This window comes from Rhinolophus sinicus, chromosome 9 (genome assembly GCF_057876585.1).
Source record: "Rhinolophus sinicus isolate RSI-liver-muscle chromosome 9, RSI-T2T, whole genome shotgun sequence".
Taxonomy (NCBI): Eukaryota; Metazoa; Chordata; class Mammalia; order Chiroptera; family Rhinolophidae; genus Rhinolophus; species Rhinolophus sinicus.
This window is the reverse complement of record NC_142509.1, coordinates 37,596,199-37,621,030: the sequence shown is the minus strand read 5'-3', so window position 1 is coordinate 37,621,030 and position 24,832 is coordinate 37,596,199. Positions and strand designations below refer to the sequence as shown.

The following is a 24,832-nucleotide window of genomic DNA, read 5'->3' as shown; positions in this document are numbered from 1 at the left end:
TAAGTGTGGGGAGGCAGATCCAGGTCCTCGCCCCGGGTCCAGAGCCCTCTACTCAGCGCTAGACTCCCCGAGGCCCCGCCACGCCCCACCCACCAGCAGCTGCCCACATCGCTGCCCCTCCCCCGCCCCGCCCCTTCTGCTGCAGCTCTGCCCACGCGCCCGCCGGGCTACAAGCGTAGAGCGACACTGCCATCTCGTGGCTGTCGCTGGCACTGCGGGCCCGGCCTGAGCAGCAGAAGGAAGACTGTAGGTGGGGAAGTGGGATGGGGGCGCAAGGTGGGGACTAGGCAGAGATTTCCCCACCTCTCCCAACTCGCAGAGGCTTTAAAAGACCCTTTATCCTTTGCACCGCCAACATTTCCCTCACGCAGGCAGCGACCCCCATGGTGATCCACCACTGAAGACGTTCTTTGCCAAGATAGACTGTTTTCGTGTCGCATTGCAAATACTCGTGTTTAGCTGAAATAGCCGCAGGCATTCTCACCGGGGAACAGAACCAACTCAGATCACGTCCCCAACCGCTACGTGACGGTGGGGGTGGGGACGCTCTCAGAACAGCAATTGGGATCCCTTTATGGAGGAGATGAAAAATGATACGGTTTAGGGCACACCTGGATACCTGGACCATTGATGGAAGGAAGTGCCTCCTTTCCGGCAACCATTCTGGGGGCCCCGGGCCTCGAGTATCCCATATCTCTCTCTGTCCCTTTTCCCTACTTTATTTTTCTGCAGAACTGCTAGCTGTCATTACCAGCCATGACATGTACCCTCAGAGCGTCACTTCTGCCGGTCTCCTCCAGTGGAATGTCAGCCCGTCTTGTTCATCAAGCAGCTGGGCAGAAGGGAAATGTTCAGTAAACAGTGGTTTGAATGAATGAATGAATGAATGAATGAATGAATGAATGAATGAATGAAACTCAGGGTTGGACAAGAGATTAAGGGCTGAGCCCTGGGGAGGTGTCAGAAGCCCTGATAAGCCTGTGAAAATTGAGAACAGAAGGGGTTGGAGTCCCCTTCAGGTAGAGCTCCAGTGGGTGGGGAGACCCCAGTGAAGAATGGCTTCCTGGTATGTTTAAGTGAAAAACACTGAAAACAGCCCCCCTGTAGCTTTCCAGCAGGGTCTCGGATGCCCGTGGGTCAAGGGCGGGGCGTGAGAAAGCAGCCTGGAGTGAAGGCAGCAAAGGGGTGGAACTTGGGAGCACGTTTAAAATGTGCAAGCGCAGAACAAAGACCAGTAATGAGTAATGAAGTCGCATATAACCCACGCCAGGCACACACTGCTCTAAGCGCTTTACCTGTTTTTTATTGTGGTAAAACACATATAACATAAAAGTTGCCATTTTAAAGTGTACGATTCGGTGGCATTTAGTACAACGCTGTGCAAGCATCAGCGCGAGCCAGTTCCAGAACGTTTTCATCACCCCAAACCCTGCACCCGGTTGCTCCCCACTCCCCTAGTGCCTGGCAACCGGCAACCTACTTCGTCTGTATTTACCTATTCTGGACATTTCATGCAGTACGTGATCTTTTGTGTCTGGTTTCTTGCACTTACTGTTTTTGAGCTCTTTCCACATTGTACTATGAATCAGCACTTTATTCCTTTTTGTAGCAGAATAATATCCCACAGCATGGATGTGACACATTGGCTTATCCGTCCTCCTGTTATTGGGTATCTGGATTGTTTCCATCTTCTGGCTACTATGAATAGTGTTGCTATAAACACTTGAGTGTAAGTTTTTGTTGGAACACCTGCTTTCGATTCTTTGGGGTTTACACGTTTTGATTCAGTTAGTCCTCACAACCATCCGTTTGTTTAATGATGCAGAAGACTGAGGCACAGAGATTATACAATTTACCCACATCACACAGCTGGCCAGTGAGCAGCAGAATTGGATTTGACCGCCGGCAGTCTGACTCCAGGGTCTGATAGCCACCAAGATGGATGGGTTATTCCTCCCCCGCCCACCATTGCCTCAGCACAACCCAGGATCCCCAGAAACTCTACACAGCTCTATCTTCCTTCCCAACAGGCCTCCAATTGGTTTGAGTGGCAATGTTCCCAGGCATGAGGGCAGGGGGGTGAATCCTGATACGTCTCAGACAATCACATTCCCTCCTGCCAGGGGACAAGGCATGTGACCCAGTTCTGACCAATGAGATGCAAAGGGGAGTTGTGGGAAGATTGTCCTCCTCGGAGATGAGAGGCAAAGGGCCCTTCCGCCCCACCCCCACCCCCACCCTGCATCCCGCACCCCCTTCTTGGCATCTTATAGAGTGAAGGTGTGACAGGAGGGCTCTGGCAGCCCCTTACGACCATGAGGCACCGCAGTGCCCACCACTGAGTACGGATGGCAGAGCCGGAAGACCAAGAGCTCCTGACAACCTTGGGCCATGATGTCAGCCCCATAAGTGCTGCCTGCAGATTTCCCACTCACTGGGGTGATGAACTGGATGGTTTAAGCACTGCTATTCGGACATATTTGCAGCCAAAAGCAGCCTCAGTGACACAGGCAGGTACAGGAAATGCCCAAACGGACTATGGTACATATTGAGAAAAATACAGAAGAGCATGTTTCCTTTATACTGACTTGGTGAGGGTTAAATTATTTATCAAATTATGTGCTTCTGGTAAATCCTCAAAGATACAAATATTGAAAAAACATCACCCCACCGACCCACCTTTCAGAGATAACCACTTCTCATATTTTATTGTATTTCCCAGCCTCTTCTCTAGGCACATTCTACATATAATTTATTACAAATGGGCTCACCTGATGTGTATTGTTTTAACTTGCTCTTTGCACTTGATTATATATTATGCATATCTTTTCATGCCATTTAAATGTTTCTACAGGACAGTTTTAATGTATAAACAGCCCTACTGCTGCAAGTGCCATAATGTGTCTAACCAGTTTTCAGTTGCTGAACATTTGAGGTCATTTACAATTTTCCACTGTTAAAAAGCAACAGTCGTGTTCCTGCACACTTTTCTGTGTGCGTGATTAGTTCTTCGGCATATGTTCCTAAAAATGAATTGTCGGGTGAAAGCATGTGCCATCCCGGGATTTTCGCAAGTGCCTCTTGGAAAAGTTGTACCGATTCAGACCCCCATGAATGCCTGGCAGTGCCCGTTTGCTCTTGATTCGAGGTCCGCAAACGCAACCTTGTTTGTTTTGATTCATTTTTAATATGCTCTCTGGTTCGTGCAATTAATAAAAGATCTCCCCTTCAGGTTAGTTCATTATACATGACGAATTTGTAAATATCAAGGAGGTGGTCACCATGAAATTTAGAAATGTCGTGCAACCGTCACTAGTTGTCATGTGACTATCACTTCCTGTCATAATGGTTTAATCTACCACCCTTTCAGGAGACCTGGGTGGAGGGACGATACTGTGCTGTTGTCAGGAAAGTGGGTGGGCGTATCCCCCTCTGATAGCGCTTTCTCTTGACCACACATGCTTGTGTGCACATTGAAGCATTTTGCAGTTCTCTGGCAAATTATATTTATTCTCTTCTTTGTTGAGGAGAGTTTCCTTGGGGAAATGAGAGAGCTTTTAGGTGCCACACCAGGATTAATGTTAATTAGCTTCTCAGGGTTTGCAAAGCACCATGGCTCTGAGGAAGTACAGGAAATGAGTCAATGCAGGACAGGCTGGGGTGGAATTATGGAAACGGCAATGGAGAAGGCGCTGGCTGGATGTCACCCTACACATTCCTCTCTTGGAGGATCCAAGTTGGAGCTGACTGGCTTGTCAAATCATTGCATTTAGCCTACAAAGGGCCGAGAGACTTTTTCTGGTCTGGAACCCCAGGACTCTGAATAGTGTTATATTTTATAATGACAAAAACCTAAGTCAAAAGGGGTTTATTGGCTCCCGTAATCAATGTGTGCATGGTTTCAGTCTTGGCTGGTTCCAGGAGCCCAGTGTCCTCAGGATTCTATGTCAGCAGAAGAATGGCAGGCCAGGAATATCATTGGCCACAGTGAGGTCATATGCTTATCCCTGGACCAATCATTGTGTCCAAGGATATGAATATGCTAATTGGCCAGGCCTGAGTCACATGTCCAACCCTGGAGCTGGGAGGGAGATCAGCCCTACTCAAACCACGTGGCCTGAGAGTGGGCCAGGTCCTGTCCTTGGGCTTCCCGGCCATCGTCAGCGGACGTGACGGCGACGGGAGCTCCTTAACATCTCAGCTTTGTCTTACTGTTTATTGAGACCTTCCCATGTGACCCACCAACCATTTAACCCTCCCAGTGTGATGGGAAGGGGTATTTTACCCCCGTTTTACAGACAAGGAAACAGAGCGATTTGCGCCAAGGCCTTCAAATGGCAGAGCTGGAGTTTGAATCGAGACCTAGCTGTCCGCAAAGCCCTCTGTGAGCCACCACACTGCTTTCTCCATCTCTTTCAAAGCCATTCCCGATGTCAAAACGCAGAGCCACCTTCCAGCTCTCCTCTGGCGGGCATCCACGGCCGGGCAGTCTCGCTCAGACAGGCGCCTGGGGTGTGGTCCTACAGCTGTAACTGCTGAACTTCCTCCCCCACTGTTGAACTTGAACGGCAATAACCACCTGGGCTATCAGGAGTGCGATGGACGCTCACATACAGAAACTGATTGGCAGGGAAAGCAGGGGCCTGCAAACCCACTCCATCGCGGCCGTGAAAATTCATGCGTGTTCAAGATGCCCGAGAGCTGAGCTCTGCGGCAGCCCCCAGGCAGCCCCAGCACCTGTTGCGGGTGGGGGCGCCACCAAGTTTATTAAATGCGGGTTGATGTCCCTCCGGGCGTAGCATCCTTGGAACCACACCATCCCCACTGCACCGCCACCATCTCCTTGACATTTACACATTCGTCATGTATAATGAACTAACCTGAAGGGGAAATCTTCTTATTAATTGCACAAACCAGACAGTATATGTGTGAAAAATGAATAAATAAAACAAACGAGGGTGCGTTTGCAGACCTCAAATCAGCTGGCCCTGGAAGGAGCCTTGGCACACGTGACTGCTTGGGGTTTGAGGACAGGGCGGGGGGCTTTCCTTCGTCTCTGGGAGGTCCCCCCGGCAGGGTGCAGAGCTCCTGCCAAGCCTGCGGACACGGTGCGTATGCTGCCCCTTGCGGATGGCTCCTGCAGGTTTCAGATACATGGGTGAGTCTGAGTTGAAGACACTGTGTTGCCTGAATCCCCAGGAGATGATGGGTACTTTGGGGCACTCAAGGACACACAGCTTCTCCTAGCCCTGGTTTACACACCAGATCTCGCCTTCCATCCCAGGATGCGTACGCTCTGCTCATGATGCTGGCCCTGGGCTGACACTGGGGTCAGGGCTGCATGGCCACTGCCACCCACAGGTGTCCCGTGAGCCCCCAGGGCCACCTTGGACTGTGCCGGGAGCCCCCTCTCCCTGTTGAAGCAAGACCTAATCTCCAAGGCTCTTCAGGCGAGCTCATGCCGCTAAAAGGAGAGGCTGTAAACACTAAGCAACGGCTTGAAGCAGTGCTGACAGCTCCTTGCAGAACGAAGGGCCTGATTACATAAGGAGGCTGCCTGGGGAAGGCAGACTTCTGCCTGTTCCAGGTTTTTCCAAAAAGACAGGGGGGGGGGGCAGGCAGACAGACAGAGGGAAGGAGAGAGGGAGGGAGGGAGGGAGGGAGGGAGGGAGGGAGGGAGGGAGGGAGGGAGGGGAAAAGGGAAAAACAAGTAAAGTGAAAACTGCCCTCCTTAAAATTCATTCATTCTTTGGACAGGTATTTACTGAGCCCCTACTATGTGCCAGGTACCATTGTAGGTGCTGGGGATGTGACAAAGAATCAGACCAAATTCCCGGCTTGTGGGAAGCTGCCATTCTACTGCAGGAAAAAAGACTATAAACCAAATAAATGGGCAAAATATACAGCAGGTCAGATGAAAATAAGTGCAAAGAAGAGAAGTAAAACAAGTAAAAAAGTATGTTTTGGAGAAAAAGGGGAGTCACAAAAGTCTTCACTGAAAAGGTGACATTTGAGCAAATAGTATGAGGGAATGAAACACAAGTGCTGAGGGGAGAGGCTTTCCGGCAGTGGGAACAGGAAATGCAAAGGCCCTGGGGTTGCACGGTGCCACCATTAAAAAGGCACCAATGGAGACCCATAGTCCAGACTGAGGGCTTTGCAGACTCCATGGCTAGAAGCAGCTAGCTCCCAGCAATCAGAAAACAAAATCTGTCGCTGCCCACAGCGGATGTGGCTGTGCTGGCAGGGGCAGGAAGATGGCTTCCGATGAGGAGGAAGAGGATGGGAGCGAGAGCTGATTCATTCGTGCCTTCTTTGGCAGGCAGAATTCTCGGATGGCCTGAGATGCCCCGTATTGCCCCTAAGACTGAGACGATGACAGATTTTACTCCTGTGACTAGGTTACGTGACACGGCACAGTTGACTTTATTTAAGACAGGGAGATTATTAAGGTGACTCCTTAAAAGAGACTGGGCTCTCCCTGAAGTCGGATATTTGAAGCTAGAGAGCTTCTCCATGGCTGGCCTGGAAACTGGAGGGGCCCACCTGAGAAGGAATATGGCTGATCTCTAGCTCAGAGCAGCCCAGCTAAGAGTCAGCTGGGAACGGGACCTCAGTCCTATGGCCACCACAACCACGCAAGCTTGGAGGTGGGTCCCACATCCCAGACGAGACCACGGCCTGGCTGACACCTTGCTTTCAGCCTGTGAGACACGTGCATGGGCCCCTGACCTACAAAACTCTGAGCTAAGGAGTGGGTGCCGTTTCAAGCTGCTACATTTGGGGTCATCTATTATGCAGCAATAGAAAACTAGAACACACTCGTTAAATATTTTTGCGCACCTACTATGTGCCGGTCCCTATTAGGGGCTGGAGACATAGCCATGGGCAAAATGGATAAGGTTCCTTCCTGAATGGGGTTGATATTCAAATTAGGAAAATAGTGGGCAAGGAAACAAACAAGGTCATGTCAGATGGAGATAATGCTGGTCCCTGAAAGCTGAGCCTGTGGACCAGGCGCCGGGCTAAGCTTCGGCGGCCCACTTCTTCCAGCCAGTGAGTTCCATGCCGGCAAACCAACTCCCACCAGTCAGAACTTGAGCCAAACGACCTCTCCAAAGCCCTGTGTGACTCAGCCTGCCCCCTGCAGCCTTGTCTCCTGCCGCTCTCTTCCTGGCTCCTCGTGAGGCAGCCATCAGGCCTTCCTTGTCTTCCTCAAACACACCAAGCTTGTCCCCACCTCAGGGCCTTTGCACATGCGGTTCCGTCTGCCTGGAACATCTTTTCCCCAGATCATCATCGCACGCCTGGCCTCTTCTCATCTTGCAAGTTTCTCCTGAAATAGCACCTCTTCAGAGACGTTTGCCGACCACCCTATCCACAGAAGCCCTCCTCTCTTTATTTCCTCACCATGTTCTAGTCTCTTCACGGCATGTCATACGTTATATGACTTATCGATTTACTTGTTGCTTATCTCCTCCCCTGGACTTTAAGCTCCAAGGCTGCAAAGACTTCCTCTTGCATCCTTATTCCCCAGAGCCTAGGACAGCTCCCCGCACATGGAAGACAGTCAATAAACATCCGTTCACAGTGATTGGAAAATTCCTCTGATCAGTCAGTGTTTTTTTTACTTCTTCCAAGAGGCGGGGGGGGGACAGTAAGAAAGGAATAATTCATAGAAAAATGAAAATCTTAAGCTATAGCGAGACAGCCATTTGCATAATGACAAGCATCTGATTTTTAATATAATTCCACCTCCGAAGTAAAATGTGAGCTATTCAGATGCAGCCGGGCCTCACGAAGAAGCAGAAACCACAAGAGTGGGAATCAAGTCCTTCCGTGGCTCTTTCCCCTCCGTGGCACGAGAATTTCAGTTTGTGCCGTTTAGAACCTACCTACCAGCCATTCCAAACACCGTTAGCTCTCTAATCTAGCACCCATCCTCACTTCCTCCCAGGCCTCCTCGTTCTACAGAGGTAGGAAAGCTACCTGCACGTCTGCTGAGACTCTCCTGCGGACCCACTTCTGTCCTGTGAGATGAAATGGAAGAGGGCGAGAGAGAGCCCAGGATGGCCTTTGTCTACCAGAAACGGGAACAGAGGGGCCTGACCAGGCCCTAGCCCTTCTTCCTGCTTTAAATGTGGCCGTGATGGCTGGACTGGCAGCAGTCACGTTGTCACCATGAGGAGAGATGTTTGGCCCTTCCATCATTGAGCAGCTCGATCATCAACGATAACCAACGATAACCACCTCTACAATTCTTGATCTATGAGAAAAGTAAATCCTAACCAAGCCACGATAGTGAGGTTTCCCGGTACCTATGAGCAAAAATCATTTCTGACCAATGTGCCAGCTGAATGGCTCCAAAGTTCTGTCTTCTGTCAGAGCAATTTCATATCCGTGATCTCATCACCATCACAATACCCCTGAAGTGTGGACGAGCAAACTTGAGCTTCCCCATTTGACAGGTGAAGAATCTGAGACTCAGAGAGGTGCAGTGACTTGCCAAGCATCCCCAGCGGGTGGGCTGGTCCCAGAGAGCAGTGACAGCTGCTCCCGCACTCGCAGTGGCAGTGGCGGACGGACGGTATTTGCAGACCAGCTGCAGCCTCACCTCCTGACACGTTTCTCCGCTTCAGCTGACTGCCTGTTCTCGTGGTCATTTTCCCTTCTTCCAAGATGTCTGCCTCTCAGCCTAGGGGACGAGGGAGGGACTCTTCCAGGCCTGAAGTCCCTTCATTGTCCTCTTTCCCTCAGCTGCCTCTGGGCCCCCAGAGTCTCCTTTAACCCCTTTACTAACTTGCCACCTCTTACTAGTTCATAATTCTTTATGTTGAACGTTCCTTGTTCACATTCCATTCCCTGAGGTGATGGCCTTACAGAAAAGTCTTTCTTTACTGCAGCCACAAAGCTCAGAATGGGACTCTGAGACCTGGCTCGGGGACACCTGGGGGTGGGGTGGGAGGCACTCAGATGAAACCGAGAACCTCAGATCCCCTTGTTACTCTGAATCTCCCCGCCCAAAGGAAGTAGCTTGCTCTGTTGTGGCTAAGGAGACTATCCTTTTCCTGAAAACTGTGCAGAAAACTCACCTGGGACAGGTGCCTTGCAGGGGGAGCCGTTCTCCTTACAACCCACCACAATTCCTCCCTATCAGTGCTTAGACCCATAACTGGACTCTTAGAATGCCCATGGGTCAGGTACACACTACAGTCTAGGATGAAACATCTCACACACCAAAAGAATTGCAAGATTTTGTCAATACATTGGCAGCAGCCTTGGGAGCACGCGGCGGTGTCAGACCAAGGCAGGAAGTACAGGACCCAGATAAGGCGGGAGTCACTGACCTGGGGGCACTAACTAGAGATTTGGGGCATAATGCGATAGCTTCTGGAACCTCAAAGCTTAGTTGGTAGGTTGACGGAACTAGGACCCAATGGTGGCGGACACTGAATGAGGTAAGCTGCCAGCACTGCCCTGACAGTATGTGGAGGGGAGACTCCAAAAGCTTAGGGGGTTGGAATGATAGAAAGGATTTACGATGGCGACCTGCATACCTCCATCCCCAGAGAAAGCCCAGAAGACACTTCGTTTGCTAAGGTATTGAAGAGTACAGTGGTGACGGGGTCCCTGATTTCAATGAGTGGGACCCCAGAACACAAGGCAGTGACAGCAGTCAGCCAGCAGAGATGGTAGAAGCTCATCTTCCAAGAGGGGCGGCAGGATGTACCAGTGGTCAGAACGCCTGGGTCTGCAAGGACCTTTGTCAGAGACGAATAGTCCCAGTGTTCCTGGGAATAAATAGATGGGAAGCGTGCGACAGTGTTGCTTGGGAACTCGTTTTGCAACAAAGGAAGTGCAGCAATGGCCTCTGCCCAAGGGATTGACTGCAAGGAGAGGGAAAACACAGAGGCACAGAGAGGGACAGAGGCGAGAAACGAGTCGGCCCAGCAAGAGTGGCAGAGAAAGCAGGTCTCAGGAGGCCAGCTGTATGTCCTGCATTTGGGGCCGTGAGAAGCCACTGTATCCGTAGGAGACTGGATCGTACTACGCACTCATTTTATCCTCCCCCCACCCCCACCGAGCAGATGACAAACCCTGTGCTTGTTCTCTCAGGGTGGGAGGTGACTTCCATGAAAGCGGATACAGAAGCCGTTAAGCGTCAGCCTATTGTCTTCCAAACCCCCAGCTCTTTGGCTCTGGGATCATAAACTCAAATGTGCCCGGGAACCAGCTAAGTAACATGAATGAGTGAAGCAGGCAGGGGAGGCCATGGGGAGCGGTGTGGGCTGCGCTGACCTGCAGAAGGCATACTCCGCCTCACGGCACTCGGACTGCATTTGTCAGGAGCAGTCCTGGGGAGCAGGCAGTGTGTCCCCAGACTGCCGGAGAGTTCCGGAAACCACAGAGGGATCGGGGCTCAAAACAGAAATAAATGTGAGTAGTAGAAAGAGGGAATTAGGCACCTGTCACCTGAATCGCCCTTTCTACGTGTGGGGAATTCCCCCTGTAATCATCTTCACAAGAAACCGCACAAGCAGTTTCATAGAAACCTCACACAATAAATGTCCACTGGTCATTTTAAAAGACAAACAGTGAGAGCGAAAATTTAGAGTGCTTCCTCAGTTACTTCTCTGACACAACGTGCTTCACTTATAGTCTGTCATTTACCGTATTTTGCTGTGTATAATGTGCACCCACGTTTTTGGTCCAAACTCTCAGGGTAACGGAATTAGGACTACCCATGTATTAATATAATGCACATCCTTATTTTTCCCTCACAAATTTTCCCTCACACGACCCTACGGGGGCATGCACAGCCATTGCCTCCTGTTTTACAGACAAGCAAACAGGCACCATGTTGCCCAAGGTCATGCATGCACTGGGTGGCAGAGCCTGGACTCGAACGCACGCCGTCTAGCTGCAGAGTCGATGTGCTCAGCGCCTTCCCTCCCTTCCAGGAAGGGCATGAGTGTGTGACAGAGCTTAGCCAGCCACACTGTGGACTGGGAGCTAGTGGCCTGGGAGAGCAGGGACAGGAAGAAGTGATTCTGATGGCAGTGGCAGGATTCGTGTCAGGGCGTCAGGGGCTGGCAGGGCAGCGATGGCCTCATCAGGCAAGTTCCCCGGCTTCTCTCTGCTGGGACATCCTACGCTACTCATTTGGGGAGTACATTTCCGCAGCTTCTCACCAACTCTGTGAGCTCCCTGGCATCGTTTCGATAAATTCCTTTTCAGCTTGAAGCAGATGGACTCAGTCTTCGTTGCTCATCCAGGAATCCTGACTGGTCTGGTTCTACCTGACGCACACCTGGGTGTGTGAGCCGAGCCTGGTGGCCGCTGTACTTACCACCTGCTCCCTGTGACTCAAGCAGCTTTGAGAAGGATTCTGGGCTTTGCCACTCTCCAGTCCCAGATTCAGATGACCCTGATTCCAAACTCTGAGGGGGTACCAGGAGAGGACCAAGGCTCGGATTAAAGCCCAGCTCCAGAATAACCACACCTGTCCTGGTGACAGTGGCGGAGACCACAGCGGACAGCGCGGTTCTGACCAGATACCTCGACCTCACCCAGAGGAGGTTTCTGTCGCCTTTCATCATTGTTAAGAATTAGCTCTGGGTCTAATGCACACCAAGCATCAACTCAACTCCACGCACCATCTGGAAGAGGCTCTCGCTAACAGCACGGAGCCCAGACAGAAGCTGTGAGGAGAGCTGCGAGGGAGAGACAGACAGAAAGAGTGCAAAAGAGAAAGACGGAGACAGAAACACAGAGAAAGAAACAGACAGTGGGATCCATTTGCCCTATGCCCATTTCACAGATGTGACTGCTAAGTCCTGAGGGCAGGGCCTGCTGAGGCAGACATGCTGTTTGTGCTTAAGTGGCAGTGACTCCCCTTCTCTTCTCTGAAGAGGACCCAGGTTTTCCTTTGGGAACTGTGACTGAGAAGGAGAAGCACTGAGGACCTTGTTTGAGGTCCTGGATTCAGCCATGCCTGAAATCCATTCTTGGGCTTTCCAGCTGCATTAACCAATAAAGCCTTCACTTTTCCTTAAGCCAGATGTGTTAGGTTTCTGTCACTCGTTCTCCAAAGAATCTAACATTTAGTCACGTCAGCTTCTTTAAATTCAACACATGAGTGTTTTAGGTAATGGCATCCTGCCGAAACATTTTCACAGATCAAACTGCCTGAGCAAGGGACCACAGCCTGTCAGGTAGCCTGTCTGTCCCCTCAGCCATAGCGAGTGGGTCAAGGACACAACACCACGTGGGACAGTGTTGTGATCTAGTTCTACAACAAATTTTAGAAAGTTGTGTTCCTACGCCTACCTCTAAAATAAATTCTGATGTTAATAATTAAGTGGCCAAAATGCAATGTCATTTTGTTTTTCATTGATGGTCTCCTATTGGATAAAATGGGTAATTGCATTTTTCAAAATGCACGTTTTTCTCCGAGACTCCATTATCAATAGAAAGTAGTGGTCAAGAGTTTGGACGGTATCCCAGTACGGACCTGGAGCCAGCCTGGTTTTGAGCAGCGCCAACTTTTCCTGGCTGCGTGACCTTGGGCAAGTGGCCCACACTTTGTGCCTCAATTTCTTCATCTGTGAAATGGGGCAAGTGATAGTTCTCACCTCGAGGATCTAACAGGGAGACTGAGTTACTGCATGAAAACATGCCTGGAACAGTGGTTGCCCTGTAATGAGTGTTACATGTCATTATCATCTGAAACCTTTTCAGCACATTCCTTACCCGTATCCGCTTTACCGAACGTGACCTTTGTACAAAAAAAGACTGTTTCCCATCCGCCACAGCTCAGATGGACCCGGTGAGCAGATGGGGGGGTCAGCCGACACCGTGGGCTTGTCTTCCTCTGAAGGAAAAATCTGCACACACAGACAACGCTCTGTAACCCAATTTGAATGTCTCATTACAATTGCATAATGCTAATTGCAGGCTTTGTGTTCCATTTGGCAACTTGTTAAAGTAATTGAACAAAATATAACTAATGAACAATTATAATGAAGTTCATAATTAGGTCCCTAAAACACTTGATCTGGAAAATATTTCAGATGCTTTTAAAAAATTGTACTCAAGTGAGGTGAGGCAGATTCAGGAATCAGAGAAAGCTATGAATCGCTTCTGTGGTGGAAAATGAATAGTCCCCCTGAATCCTTACCCAGCACCTGCCCTTAGGGTGGATGTGTTCATGTGAATGACGTAGTGGACATGAGGGCCGAACCCCAGGTGTGGCACACAGTAGGTGTGCAGGAAGCCTTAGTTCCTTCCCTCCCATTGGACAGGAAGGTCAGGGAGGGTAGACAATGTCATCTGTTACTGGCTGTATTCTGTGGGGCTGTGCCCAGGCGACCGGCACACAGTAGGTCCTCAGAAAGTAGAGCCAAAAAGAAAGAATCAAATCTGCTTCTTCCTGGGGACTCTTCCTCCTCAACTCAAGATCAGCAATGACTAGGGGGGCCGAACCCACAGTTCACAACTTCAGATGTGCAAGACTGAAGTCATCTTGGTGGCCTGGCAACTGACAGCTGTGCCTGCCCTCACGGTGGGAAACCCAAAGCCAAAGTAGAACTTTACAGCAGAGGACTTGTCACACCCCACCCCACCCAAGTGACCGAAGTTCACACTGCCGGGAACAGGACCAATTGACAGAGTGATACGAGGTGTCAGGAAGCCTTCGGGGTCACCTCCATGTGGTCCTGCCAAAGGTTCACAACTGAATGAAAACTTAAGGAACCACCAGGAGACCTAGTGCAGGGGCCGTGCCACGAACTCCCCGGCCTGTCCTCTGCAAACCATCACCAGCACTGAAGGCAAAGTGCCTTCAGTAAAGCAGACAGAGTCATGACAAGTGAGTACAACGTGACCTGGGGTTTATTCCGTGACAAAGGACATTATTGGGACAATTGGTAAAATCTGGAAAGGTCAGTGGATTAGATACCAGCATTGTTTCCAAGTGAGTTTCCTGACTGTGATCATTGTGCTGTGGTTATGTAAGACAATGTTCTTCTGAAACACAGTGAAGTATTTAGGGATAAAGGGACAGTATGTCTGCAACTGACAAACAATTCAGAAAAAATACAGGGGATTTGAGAAAAGGATATCAGGAATTTTGGGGGTGCTATTCTCGCTGTGAGAAATGGCTCAGCCTAGTGAATTGGAGGAGAAGACCACTGGGGATCTTTCTGGGGGAAACATTTCCCACAGTAAGGGCCACAAAGAGACCTCTCGCTGCACTGGCCACCCCACAGCCCCGCAGCCCACCACAGACACACAGATGGGGAGGACGTTGATACCTTGCAATCACGAGGAAGCAGCCCAGAAACCCACCAAGATGGTGCCCGAAGCCTGGTACCCTCCCCACTGAGAAGTCACGTGACAGCCTCCCATGCTGTGCTCGTTAACCCCTACTAACTGGGTGTCCTGTTGTTCCCAGCCACCTTCCCCTCGGCGCTCAGGTCCAATAGGGAGTCTGGGGCCTTTGCTGCTAGAGGGCTCGGCCCAGGGAGCCAGGGTCTTGTTGCCTACACCCCTCAATGTCCTCTCTCATGGCTTCTCCTCCAGCCCAGAGAATCTTTAGTCTGCGGCGGGGGGGGTGGGGGGGGGAGCCAGAGAAACCCTGTGTTTCATTGTGTTTTCTGTCTGTGCTACATGTCCTTTCAGTTCTAGACTTTTAAAAAGTAAAAGCTATGAAATAACCCTCCCCTTCTTCTCCCTCTTTCTCTCCCTCTCCCTCTCCCATTTGTCTGTCTGTCTGTCTGTCTGTCTCTCTCTCTCCCCCATCCCTGTCATAAATCTTCCCTGATGCAACATACACAGAGCATCCCAGCTTCTGGTAGGGGGGAAGGGTCGAGAAAAGATAGTGAGATAAGAAGAAAGAAATCACTGAACTTGACAAACATTATCCCTCCACCCAACGTTCTTCCGTGAGGCATTGAGGTCACTTCCACTCCGTCCCTCTCCCTCCCTGATGGCGCCTGCCTTCCCAGCGGCTCCCAGGTTGAATTCCTTCCTCCATTTAACCCTTTCTAAGAGTACAGTTCGGTGCCATTGCTGTCACACTGTTGCTGCCATCACCACCATCTATTCCCAGAACTCTGTCATCATCTCCAACAGAAACTCTGACCTGTTACGTAACAACTCCCCCCACCCCCACGCCCCTCAGCCCCTCAACAACCTGGATTCCACTTTCCGTCTATGAACTTGCCTATTCCAGGTCTTGCATTCAGTGGCACCATACATGTCTGTCCTCCTGTGTCTGGCGTCTCTTGCCGAGCATCATGTTTTCAATGCCCATCCATGTCGTAGCAAATGTCAAAACGCTATTCTCTTTTATGGCTGAATAAAATTCCCTCGCATGGCTGGACTGCGTTCTGTTCATCCACTCATCTGCTGAGGACACTTGGGTTGCGTCCACCTTGTGGCCACTGTGAATAACGCTGCTGTGAACATGGGCACACAAATACCCGTTGGAATTGAAAGCTGGAAGTCCTTGCTTTCCATTCTTTTGGGTCTAGACCTAGGAGTGGAATTGCTGGATCGTACGGTAACTGTTTCACTTTTTGAGGAAATACCCAATTGATCCCAGAGCAGCTGCACCATTTTATATGCCCACCAGCCATGCGGAAAGGTTCTGATTTCTCCACATCCTTGCCAGAGCTCAGGTTTGTACACACATATAAGCTCAGGGAGCCACCACATGGGTCCAGACATAGAGCCTTTCCTGCACCCCAGAGGGCACCTTTGTGGGCCTGGGTATCCCCAGCCACCAGGGTCGGCAAGCACACCTTCAACCCTTCACCATTCTCTCTCTGGGAAGGCTGGCTGACTCCCAACCTAAAAATAAACCTCAGCTCTGAAGATGGAATATTAAAAATGACATTGTCACCTTGACAGAGTGGTTAATAACGCCACGGCGGGCAGGCGCGCATCCATCATGGGCTGCCACCTTCGGTCTGGGGAGCTGCGGGGGAGTCCAGGGCGCAAGGGGAAATGCAGGACGGGGCAAGTCAGAGTGGCTGCCCTCTGTCCAGGCCCAGGCCCGGAAATCTCACCCTCACCTCCCCAGACCCCTCCCAAACCGCGAACATGAGATCTAGCAGCCAGGCAGAAGGGCTGACCTCCCTGAATTCAATTTGCAAGGTCAACCATGCAAGAACCCAGGCCTAATAGAATTGTCACATCTGTGCCGCAGCCATTCGCAACACGCTCGTGCCGGGTCTGAACACGAAAGCAATTATGTGATACATACTTTGGCAAGAACCTGACGTTCCCATCAGGGGAGAGAGATCACTGCCGCGTCGGGTTATTTCAAAGAAAGAAAAGAAGGAAAGCCACAAAAACATACTCATTATGAAAAATGTGAAAATTCCCCCTTCCCTAGAAATCACATATGAAAAGACCTAAGAATCAGGATCCTTTTGAAAACACCATTGTCTTAAGAGTATAAATAGCACACTTTTCAAAACCCACAATTTCAATCAAGCTGGAATAATGGGATGCGCCATTCATGGAACGTTGTCTTTTAAAGTTTCATGGCACATGAATTGATTCTGCTCCAAATCTAATTAGCGGCTGAAGCCTGTGAGAGGGTCGGTGACAGTGGCAGAGTGACTTGGAAACCGTACATGGCAATTGATCTTTTTCACTGGGGTGTGACTTTTTTTAAAAAATCAGTCTAGACATTTAAGAACCACCCCAAAAAAAGACCACAACCTGAGGTTGATCAAAAGAAGGATTCTCTCTTTTTGGGAGTTCTTCCCAAGAAGCTCAGGAAGAAGGTCAAGGCCAGGGTGTGGAGCCAGACTGTCTGGGCAGGAATCCCAGCCCTGTGTGACCTTGAACTTGGTGCCTTACTCCCCAGCTGCAATATGGGGATAATGATGATGCCTACCTCCAACTCCTATAGTCAGGACGGTGCCCTTGGCACATTGTAAGTGCCATGGCAACATTAGCTGTTAGCACCAGCCAGCCTGAGGCTCAGACAAATGGCTCAGCCCCTGCAGCCTGTGGTCCTAAGACCTGTTCATTATAGGACAGCTCAACAGATCACCCAGTGGGAGCCATGGCCCTCGGCCACCAGGACAGCCCAGACTGGTGGAAAACAAGCTTGTTGACTTGAGCAACTGGCACCTGGGTCAGCTCTCCACGCACAGAGGGGACCCAAGCCGTCATTACCCAAATGCAGGGACCGCAGTCTGCTTGATGCAGCATGACCCTCATCAGCTCTTTCTAGCCCCGCCTGGGTGGGAGAGGAGCACACGTCCACTCCCTCCTACAAACGCTGTTTCCGATGCCTCCCAGTGACCCCTAAGCACTGCCTGCCCTGCTCCAGGCGACTCGCCTGCCGTCCTGCATGGGGACCGCTAAGGGCCACAGAGGGCACTGTCCCTTCTCTCTCAGGAAATACTGCTGGCAGAGGGGCTATTGTGCAGCCAGAGACAGCACGGCGTACTGCTTAGGGGTTGAATGCCACTTCCTCACCTACCAGCTGTGTGACCTGAGGCACGTCCTATGTACCGCAGTCTCCATTCTGTGAAACTGGGGCTATCAGAGTGTCTTCTTGGTGGGGTAGTTGTGAGGGTTCAATGAGTTGATGCTTCCCGTGCTTTGATCGGCCAAGGCGCTCAGTGAGGATTTGCTCAGAGAGTGGCTTCTATGAACACTCAGCCCTCACACTTGAGTTTGCAGAAATCAACTTTCTTTTTCAATGACCAAAATGAAGCCTTGTATGAACCCCCATTCTTCTAAGGACACGAAGTTCATCTCGGTCACATGTGGGGCTTCCCCCCTACTTCCTAGAGTTGTGCCTAAACTTGGGCAGAGGTGTCTTGCCACAGCAGGGGTGGAAGGAACGTTTTCTAATCATCATCTCCTGCCACGGTGCCAGGGGGCGGGCTAACAGTGCCATGGACCTTGTAAGGCAGGCTGAGGTAATGAGTTAAGCACGCAAAGCCTTAAAACGGTGTCCAGCCCGTGCTAGGTGGTCAGTCTGTGTGAGCCATTACAACCAGGCAATTTCAAGAGAAGCTGTGAAATCTCACAATTTCTAAGTTAGATCCAAATAATAAAACAATTGTGAGAGCCAAGCAAGATACATGTGCAGGATAGATCTGAGCCCTTGGCCATTGGCTTGAGTCGTCCATTGCTTATCGCCAAGTTTGCAGTCCATGATGGTCCCATTTTACAGATGGGGAAGCTGAGGCCCTGAGTGGTTGAGACATGTACTCGTGTGACCCAGCTGGTCGAGCCAGGACTTGAACCAGACAGCTGGGTCCAGAGCCAGCCCTCTCACACCTGTGCTTCCCACTAAGGAATGGCCATTGCCATGAGACAGAGCAGGCTTCTGCTGTCCCCAGCTTTCCTAGGGATGCACCCCACCCTCTTCTCGTATTTCCATCATCAGCTTGGCCCTACTTTAAAGAGCTCTGTTCTGATTACCATGGCTGCATAACTACCCAAAACTTAGTAGCATAGATCAAAACTAATTTTATTACATTTCATGGATTCCATGGGTCAGGAACTCAGACAGGGCTTGACTGGGTGACTCTTCGGTTCCGTGTGCTGTCAACTGAGGTCCCTCAATGACATTCAGATGGTAGATGGCTGGTGGAGTGAGTCAAAGATGGCTCTACTCGTGTGCCCGGCGCCTTCGCAGGGATGGCTGGGAGGCTGGGCTCTGAGGGGACTTGGGCCATGGCACCTCCATGTGGCTTCTCCAGCATGGTGACCTCAAGGGAATCAGACTTCTTACAGTGATGGGCTCCCCCACAGTGAGCGACCCCGACAGAGCTGGGCAGAGCTCCACAGCATTCCTGGCCCAGTTCTTAAGTCACTGAGAGTCACCTCTGCCATACTATACAGATCACAACCGTCACCAGCCCACTCCGATCCAAGCGGAGGGGGTATAGACATGCCCCCTGACACAGAGAAGTGTCAAAACATCTTCTGCCGTTTTTCTTTCAGTGCCACACGCCGAGGTGCCTCTCTTCGTGGAGGAAAGTCTAGCTCCGAGAGGACTGCAATTTTATAAGGTGGATTCATCCCAGACAGTTCTTCCCCCTCAAAAGGTGCCTGCCTCGCTTTAAACCTCGCTGGTGCACACGGTCCAATTCTTGTGTTTGCTGCCTGTGCGTGGAAGTCTCATTTGTGTTCATTACACGTGAACAGTCAGAAACTGAAAAACAATTTTTTTCCTTCAGAATTCCAGGTGGGCACTCTTCCAGACAAGGCCCTGACAATTCTTCAATTCTCTGTCCCTCCTGAGACGAGGCAGCGCTTACAGGTTCCTGTGCGCTTGCCTTCACTTGGGGCATCATTACCAAAGGTGTAAGGATGGGGCGGGGCCCTTCCTCCTGACCTAGAAGCCTCCCGTTTCGCTAACGTGCCCGTAACTGTGCTGAGCAGGGGGCTGGGGCCCATCGGGAACCCACCCTCACCCGCCACCTACCACCAGCACCCTGGTTCTCCTGGGAGGGGCCTCCCCTCCCCCACTCGTTCCATTTGGGTCAGAAGTAACGGTGACTCTCTGATCAGCTGAGCCCAGAAATGAAAACTGGCTGTGAGCCGTACGGGGGCCCCTCGACAACCAGTCCGGTCATTTGCCCCAAACAGTAACTTAGCTGTTTGAGCCACGGAAGGAAGCGGGGGAGGGGCGTCCCAAGATGAAGGTTTGGAAACTGTTTCCAAGTGTAATGACCTAACGACCATTCCTCCCTTGGAAGTCATCTAAGGAAATTAGGAAACCACCCACTCTCGGCTGTGCCGGGGAAGCACACCCTCTAATGTGACCACTCATGGCAGCTCGTGGTGTTTTAAACGTCATCTTACAGGTTTTACTTCTTTGCATACGACAGTCTTGAAGGATGGGGGACAAAATGGCAACAGGCTTTCAGAACGCGTCTGCGTGTGTAAAGGGCAGTGGTACGGAGAGAGAAACGCAGCTCCTGCAAGCCAGCTCGGGCTCCCGGCTGAGGGCCACGGCCGCCGACCCACTTGGCTGGGTGTTCAACACCGATTTGCGTCATGAACCAGAATCGGTCTCGCGTCCCGTGCACAGGTGCTGCTCGGGGTGACAGCGAGAGGAAACGGGAGGAGACAGGAAGGAGAAAGCTGCTGAGCTGAGGTTGGGAGACGTCTCCCACCACCCGGCCCCCAATTCACACTCTCCCTGTTGCCCCCACCCAGGCAACCAAAAGGAACTGCCCTCAGTGCCACCCTCTACACATGCACTCACTGATGTCATCGCTGGGCTCAAAATCCATGTGGCCTCCGGGTCACCCCTAGAATAGACTCCACACTCCACATCCGAGGCCCGGCCTGCCTCTGCCACAGCTCTCTAGCCACTACTTTCTCAAAATCACCTCTTCTGGGTTTCCCTAGGTCAGACCATTCCCTTCTTGGGAACTTGGCTCGCGCTCTCTCCTCTGCCCACTGGCTGGCCTCCCATCTTCACCTGCGGTGTCTGTGCTCTCAGACCATGTCTGTGTCACCGCCTGAGAGAGGCCTCTGACCACCACATCTGGTCAGACGTTGTCTCGTTTCCTTGCTGACCATCTGTCTCTCTGCCCGAGGTGTGCACCCCAAGGCACGAGCAGCTCACGACCTTGGTGACCACTTGGTGACCCAGTGACAGACACTGAGTACGTCAGTCGAAGGAAGCAGTTCCCGGTCCCCGGCTCTCCAGAACACCCAGGAAAGGCCACCGGAGGTTGTCTCCAAAGCAGAAGCTGTTTGGGGCCCAGGCTGAGGTCATGCCGCCGTGAGCACTGCAAGGAGCTTGTCTCACAAATCTGTTTACCTCCAAAATGCAGACATCGCCTTCACACGCACGCGCCCACTCTACCCCAGGCTGACGCTCCAGCTACAGGTGAGCAGGACCCACAGGTGGGACCACTGACCGGGACACCACCCAGCCTCCTTCCCTGCAGCTAGGTGCTGTCAGGTGACAAAGCTGTGGCTGATGGGACGTGAGCAGAAGGGATGGGGCCGCCTCCTCCCAAGCCCCTGCCCCAGGGGCTGCAATGAGAACTTAGGGAGGCAGCTTCGGCCACGTGGACAAGGCGTCCAGGGGAATCAGAGCAACCCGAGGGAAGAAACCCAGACCCTTGGGTGACCTTGTGAAGCAAAGCCACCAGCCCCCTGGTCCCCCCATTTAAGTCAGAGCTATTACAAGAAACAAACTCTTTCCTGATTGAGCCAGATTTGGGGGTGTTCATTACAGCAGTTTAGTCTATACCCGAATGACTACAGCATACCCCCCATAAATCTGTGCACCACTTCCCCTCAACAGGCTGAAGCCCAGTCTGGGGATGTGGCTGGGCCCTCAAAGAGACTTTGCTCCCGTGAGACCCTCCCCCTGGGCATCTGAAGACCTGAGGGAAGGGTCTCTTTTGTGTCCTCCATCCACAGACATGGGTGGGTCAGAAGGTCAAGGAGACGCCTTTCCCACTGCATGGTAGGCTCCGGCCCTGTGCTAGGGGCTTGGGATCAGGTGACTGAGCAACCCTGGGGACCCAGGGCGCGGCTTGGGATCAGGTGACTGAGCAACCCTGGGGACCCAGGGCACAGAATGGGGGAGGGGGCGAGCAGCAGGTGCGGCAGCGAGAGTGGCTGGATTCTAAGCCAGGGCAGAGGAGCACAGCATCAAAGGAAGGGTGGGTGGGGACCAGGATCTAGCCACCACGGTCCTCAGGTGAGCCTGCACAGGTGAGAAGGTGGGCATGGGCACGGTGCATGCGGGAAGGAGCCCTCCAGCCTCGAGAAAGGTCCTGGCGGTGGGAAGACGGGCCCGGGGAGGAAGAGCTGCTCGGGTGCCCGCGGGCCCTGGGGACGACAGGCGCAGAGTCCTGGCAGCCTGGGCCCGGCTGCCTGGCGGATGCTAACGCTTCCTGAAGCGGCTGCGGGACGTGCATGGTGGGCAACTGGAAGGAAAGTGAAAGGCACGTGCGGCCTGCGGCCATCGCGGAGGAGAAGGCAGCTGGCCGGCAGGTGGTGGGTTTTCTGAGTGACGCTGAGCCAAGGCACGTCACAGGACAGCCGGCACGGCGGGCGTTCCAGTGGCTGTTGTTCCTCACCATCTGCCTCTCATTAGTGAAGGTGTCCAGCGCGGCTTATTCAGAAGGACGCGTAGGCTTAGCCAGCCTGGGACGTCTTGTGGGAACTAAAGGGCACAGTGATGAAGCCTTGACGATGGCGCAGAGACTCAATATGAAGTGGGTCTCCAAGCAGCCGGTGTGGGTCCCGGGCCTCAACTCACCCCGGAGGTCACACGGGGAGGACAAGCCCAGCCAGGGGCAGTCAACAAGCCAGGGTCCCAACCACTCAGTTCTTTCTGCTCGGGGCTCACACCTTCCTGACAACCACTGTGGCCCCCAAAGATGCCCACATCCCAACCCCAGAACCTGTGAAAATGTCCCGTTGCATGGTCAGGGGAGCGTAACGCTGCTGATGGGATTCAATTTGCTGGTCTGTGGATGGTAAAACAGGGAGCTTCTCCTGAGTTATTTGAATGGGGTCAGTCTAATCACAGGGGTCCTTATATGTGGTTGGGGGCAGGAGAGTCACACCCTGCAGGAGGGAGGAAGGAGCCCCCTGCCAGGATGTGAGCAAAAGCTGGAAAAGGCAAGGAACAGTCTCCCCTAGAGCCTCCAGGAGGCACTCGGCCCCAGTGACACTGACCTTAGTCTCACCCATGTCAGACTTCTAACCTCTACAACTATAAAAACTGTGTTATTTTAGGCTTCTGTGTCCTGGGTATTTTGTTACAGCAGCAGCTGGAGACTAGTACAAAAAGGGACTAGGTCCTGTTTTAAAACACTCAGATCTAAAAACAAAACTACTCAGCTCTTCAAGACTCCCTTGCAGCGAGGAGTGGCCCGCTTCTGGCCACGGATGCATAAGCAGATGAGTCCTGAGTGGTGTTTCCAGAAAAGCCAGTTTTGCTGGTAAGGGACCGAGTGAGGGGGGTGGGCTTCTTGCCTGTCACCCAGCCCTCCTGTCCTCCTTCCTCCTGCCTGGAACACGAATGGGAGGCTACAGGTGGGACAGCCACACGCGGAGGACAGCAGAATGCAGAAAAGCTGGGCACTGCTGTATTGTGAGGTCACTACAGCGGCCCCAGGAGAACAGCCTCCAACTTGCTGTGGCACGAGGAAAATCAGTCCTACCGGGCTGAGCCTGAACCCTGTGACCTGCAGCCAGACACCATTCAAGTGACACACAGCTCTTGCAAGGACGAGCTAAGAGCTGCTACCCAGACACTGGCCCTGAGCCCTGAGAGCCCAGGTGAGAACATCAGCACCCTCTGGGTGTGGCTTCATTTGGTCACCAGGGGCCCAGGAAATGCCCCGACCGTTTGGACCAAGCATCTCCCCAGAGCACAGCTCCGGCTGGCCAGCTTCCCACCCACGGAGCCAGTCACCTCCTTCACAGAAAACACGTGTGCAGTGTACACGCATATGTACATGTATGTTTGTTTATTGCAGTGAAGCCCTCAGGGCACTTTCCCCCCAATATTTTTATATCCAGAAGAAAAGTACGGCATTGTGCTCAGTTTCAAAAAATACAAAAACGAACAGTAGGAACACAGGGACTGAACTGAAGAGAACACGCAACCGCCCACCAGACCCGCGACGCGAGGCATAGGCACTAATGACACCATTTCGACGTGAGGCCTGCAGTGGGGCAACGTCCCCAGAGGACCCTCGGTGACCTGCTGCCTGGGGGGCCGCCCACAGGGTGGACATCCAGTTCTTTGAATACCACAGACAACTCACATTAAAGATTTCTAAACCATTCAAAGTCCGTGAGAGAAAGAGCTGCTATTAAAGCATGAGACCCACTGGTTCTCCAGAGGGAACTATCCGTCCGCTGGGCAGTGCCATTTGGGGGGGGTGACACAGGGCTCCAGCAGGAACTGCATGTGCCCCCTCTGTCACACAGACGACGCACGGCGACCAGCCACCGGGTCCTGACAACCAGCTACAAGAAGATGCTGTGAAGGAAGTCACACCGGGTGCCCTTGTAACGTGTGGCCCGTGGGACGACAGCCAGAGCCAGAGACCACAGTAAAGGGAAGAGCGAGCTGTGCACCTTGGCAGAGGGGAGTGGACCACAGGGAGGATGAGGGCACAACGGCTCCTGGGGGTGCGCTGTCACCAGAAGGCCGGCCAGCACCCTACGCGTGCACACACAGGCAGACCCAGGTCCCCATGTGCGAGCACGCCAGAGCGCGTGTGCAGACACGTACCCGCACAGACGGCCACACACGCCCCAGGGCGCCCATTGCCTCCAGGTCAGGATCCTGTTCGTGCGTGCGGCAGTCCCCAGAGACGAGATAAATGACCTCCCCAAGCCCACAGACCTTGGTGCACATCTGCTCCAAAGAGCTGCGGGTGTCTAAGCAATTTCCTGGCCACAGAGCCGTCACGGTGCCGACACGTGTCGCGGCGAGGCTGCCCACTGGCCACTCAGAAGCCCTGCAGCTCGGGGATGTGCTGGTACAAATCCAGGGTCTCAGGGTTCAAGAAGGCCCCTCGGTGCTCCACGGCCTTCCCAGCGATGACCTGCTTTACCGCCACTTCCACTTTCTTGCCGTTGAGGGTGTACTGCCAGGGAAAACACACAAAAATGGCGTTTAAACCCAAAAGGGGAAGAAGGCCACCGGGTCTGGTATCCCAGCACATCCCATCCGGGAGGACCGATCTCAGCCTGAGGCTCTCAGCCCTGAGCGCAGGCGCACGGAGGAAGGGATCTTCGACCCAGGGAGAGGACGGCACTTCTGCCACCGCAGCTGGGTGATTGGGGACCCATG

General features: G+C 52.4%; 1 protein-coding gene across 3 annotated transcripts in view; it reads right to left on the bottom strand.

Moving 5' to 3' along the window:
- Positions 1–23,478: 23,478 nt before the first annotated feature.
- AACS (acetoacetyl-CoA synthetase) overlaps positions 23,479–24,832 on the bottom strand; it is a 48,372-nt gene continuing 47,018 nt past the window's right edge. For all 3 annotated transcript variants that reach the window (XM_019748798.3, XM_088801087.1, XM_088801086.1), the window contains one exon: positions 23,479–24,626. In XM_019748798.3, the coding sequence (XP_019604357.2) occupies positions 24,489–24,626 (138 nt within the window). In that variant the 3' untranslated portion in view covers positions 23,479–24,488. The remainder of the gene's footprint in view (positions 24,627–24,832) is intronic.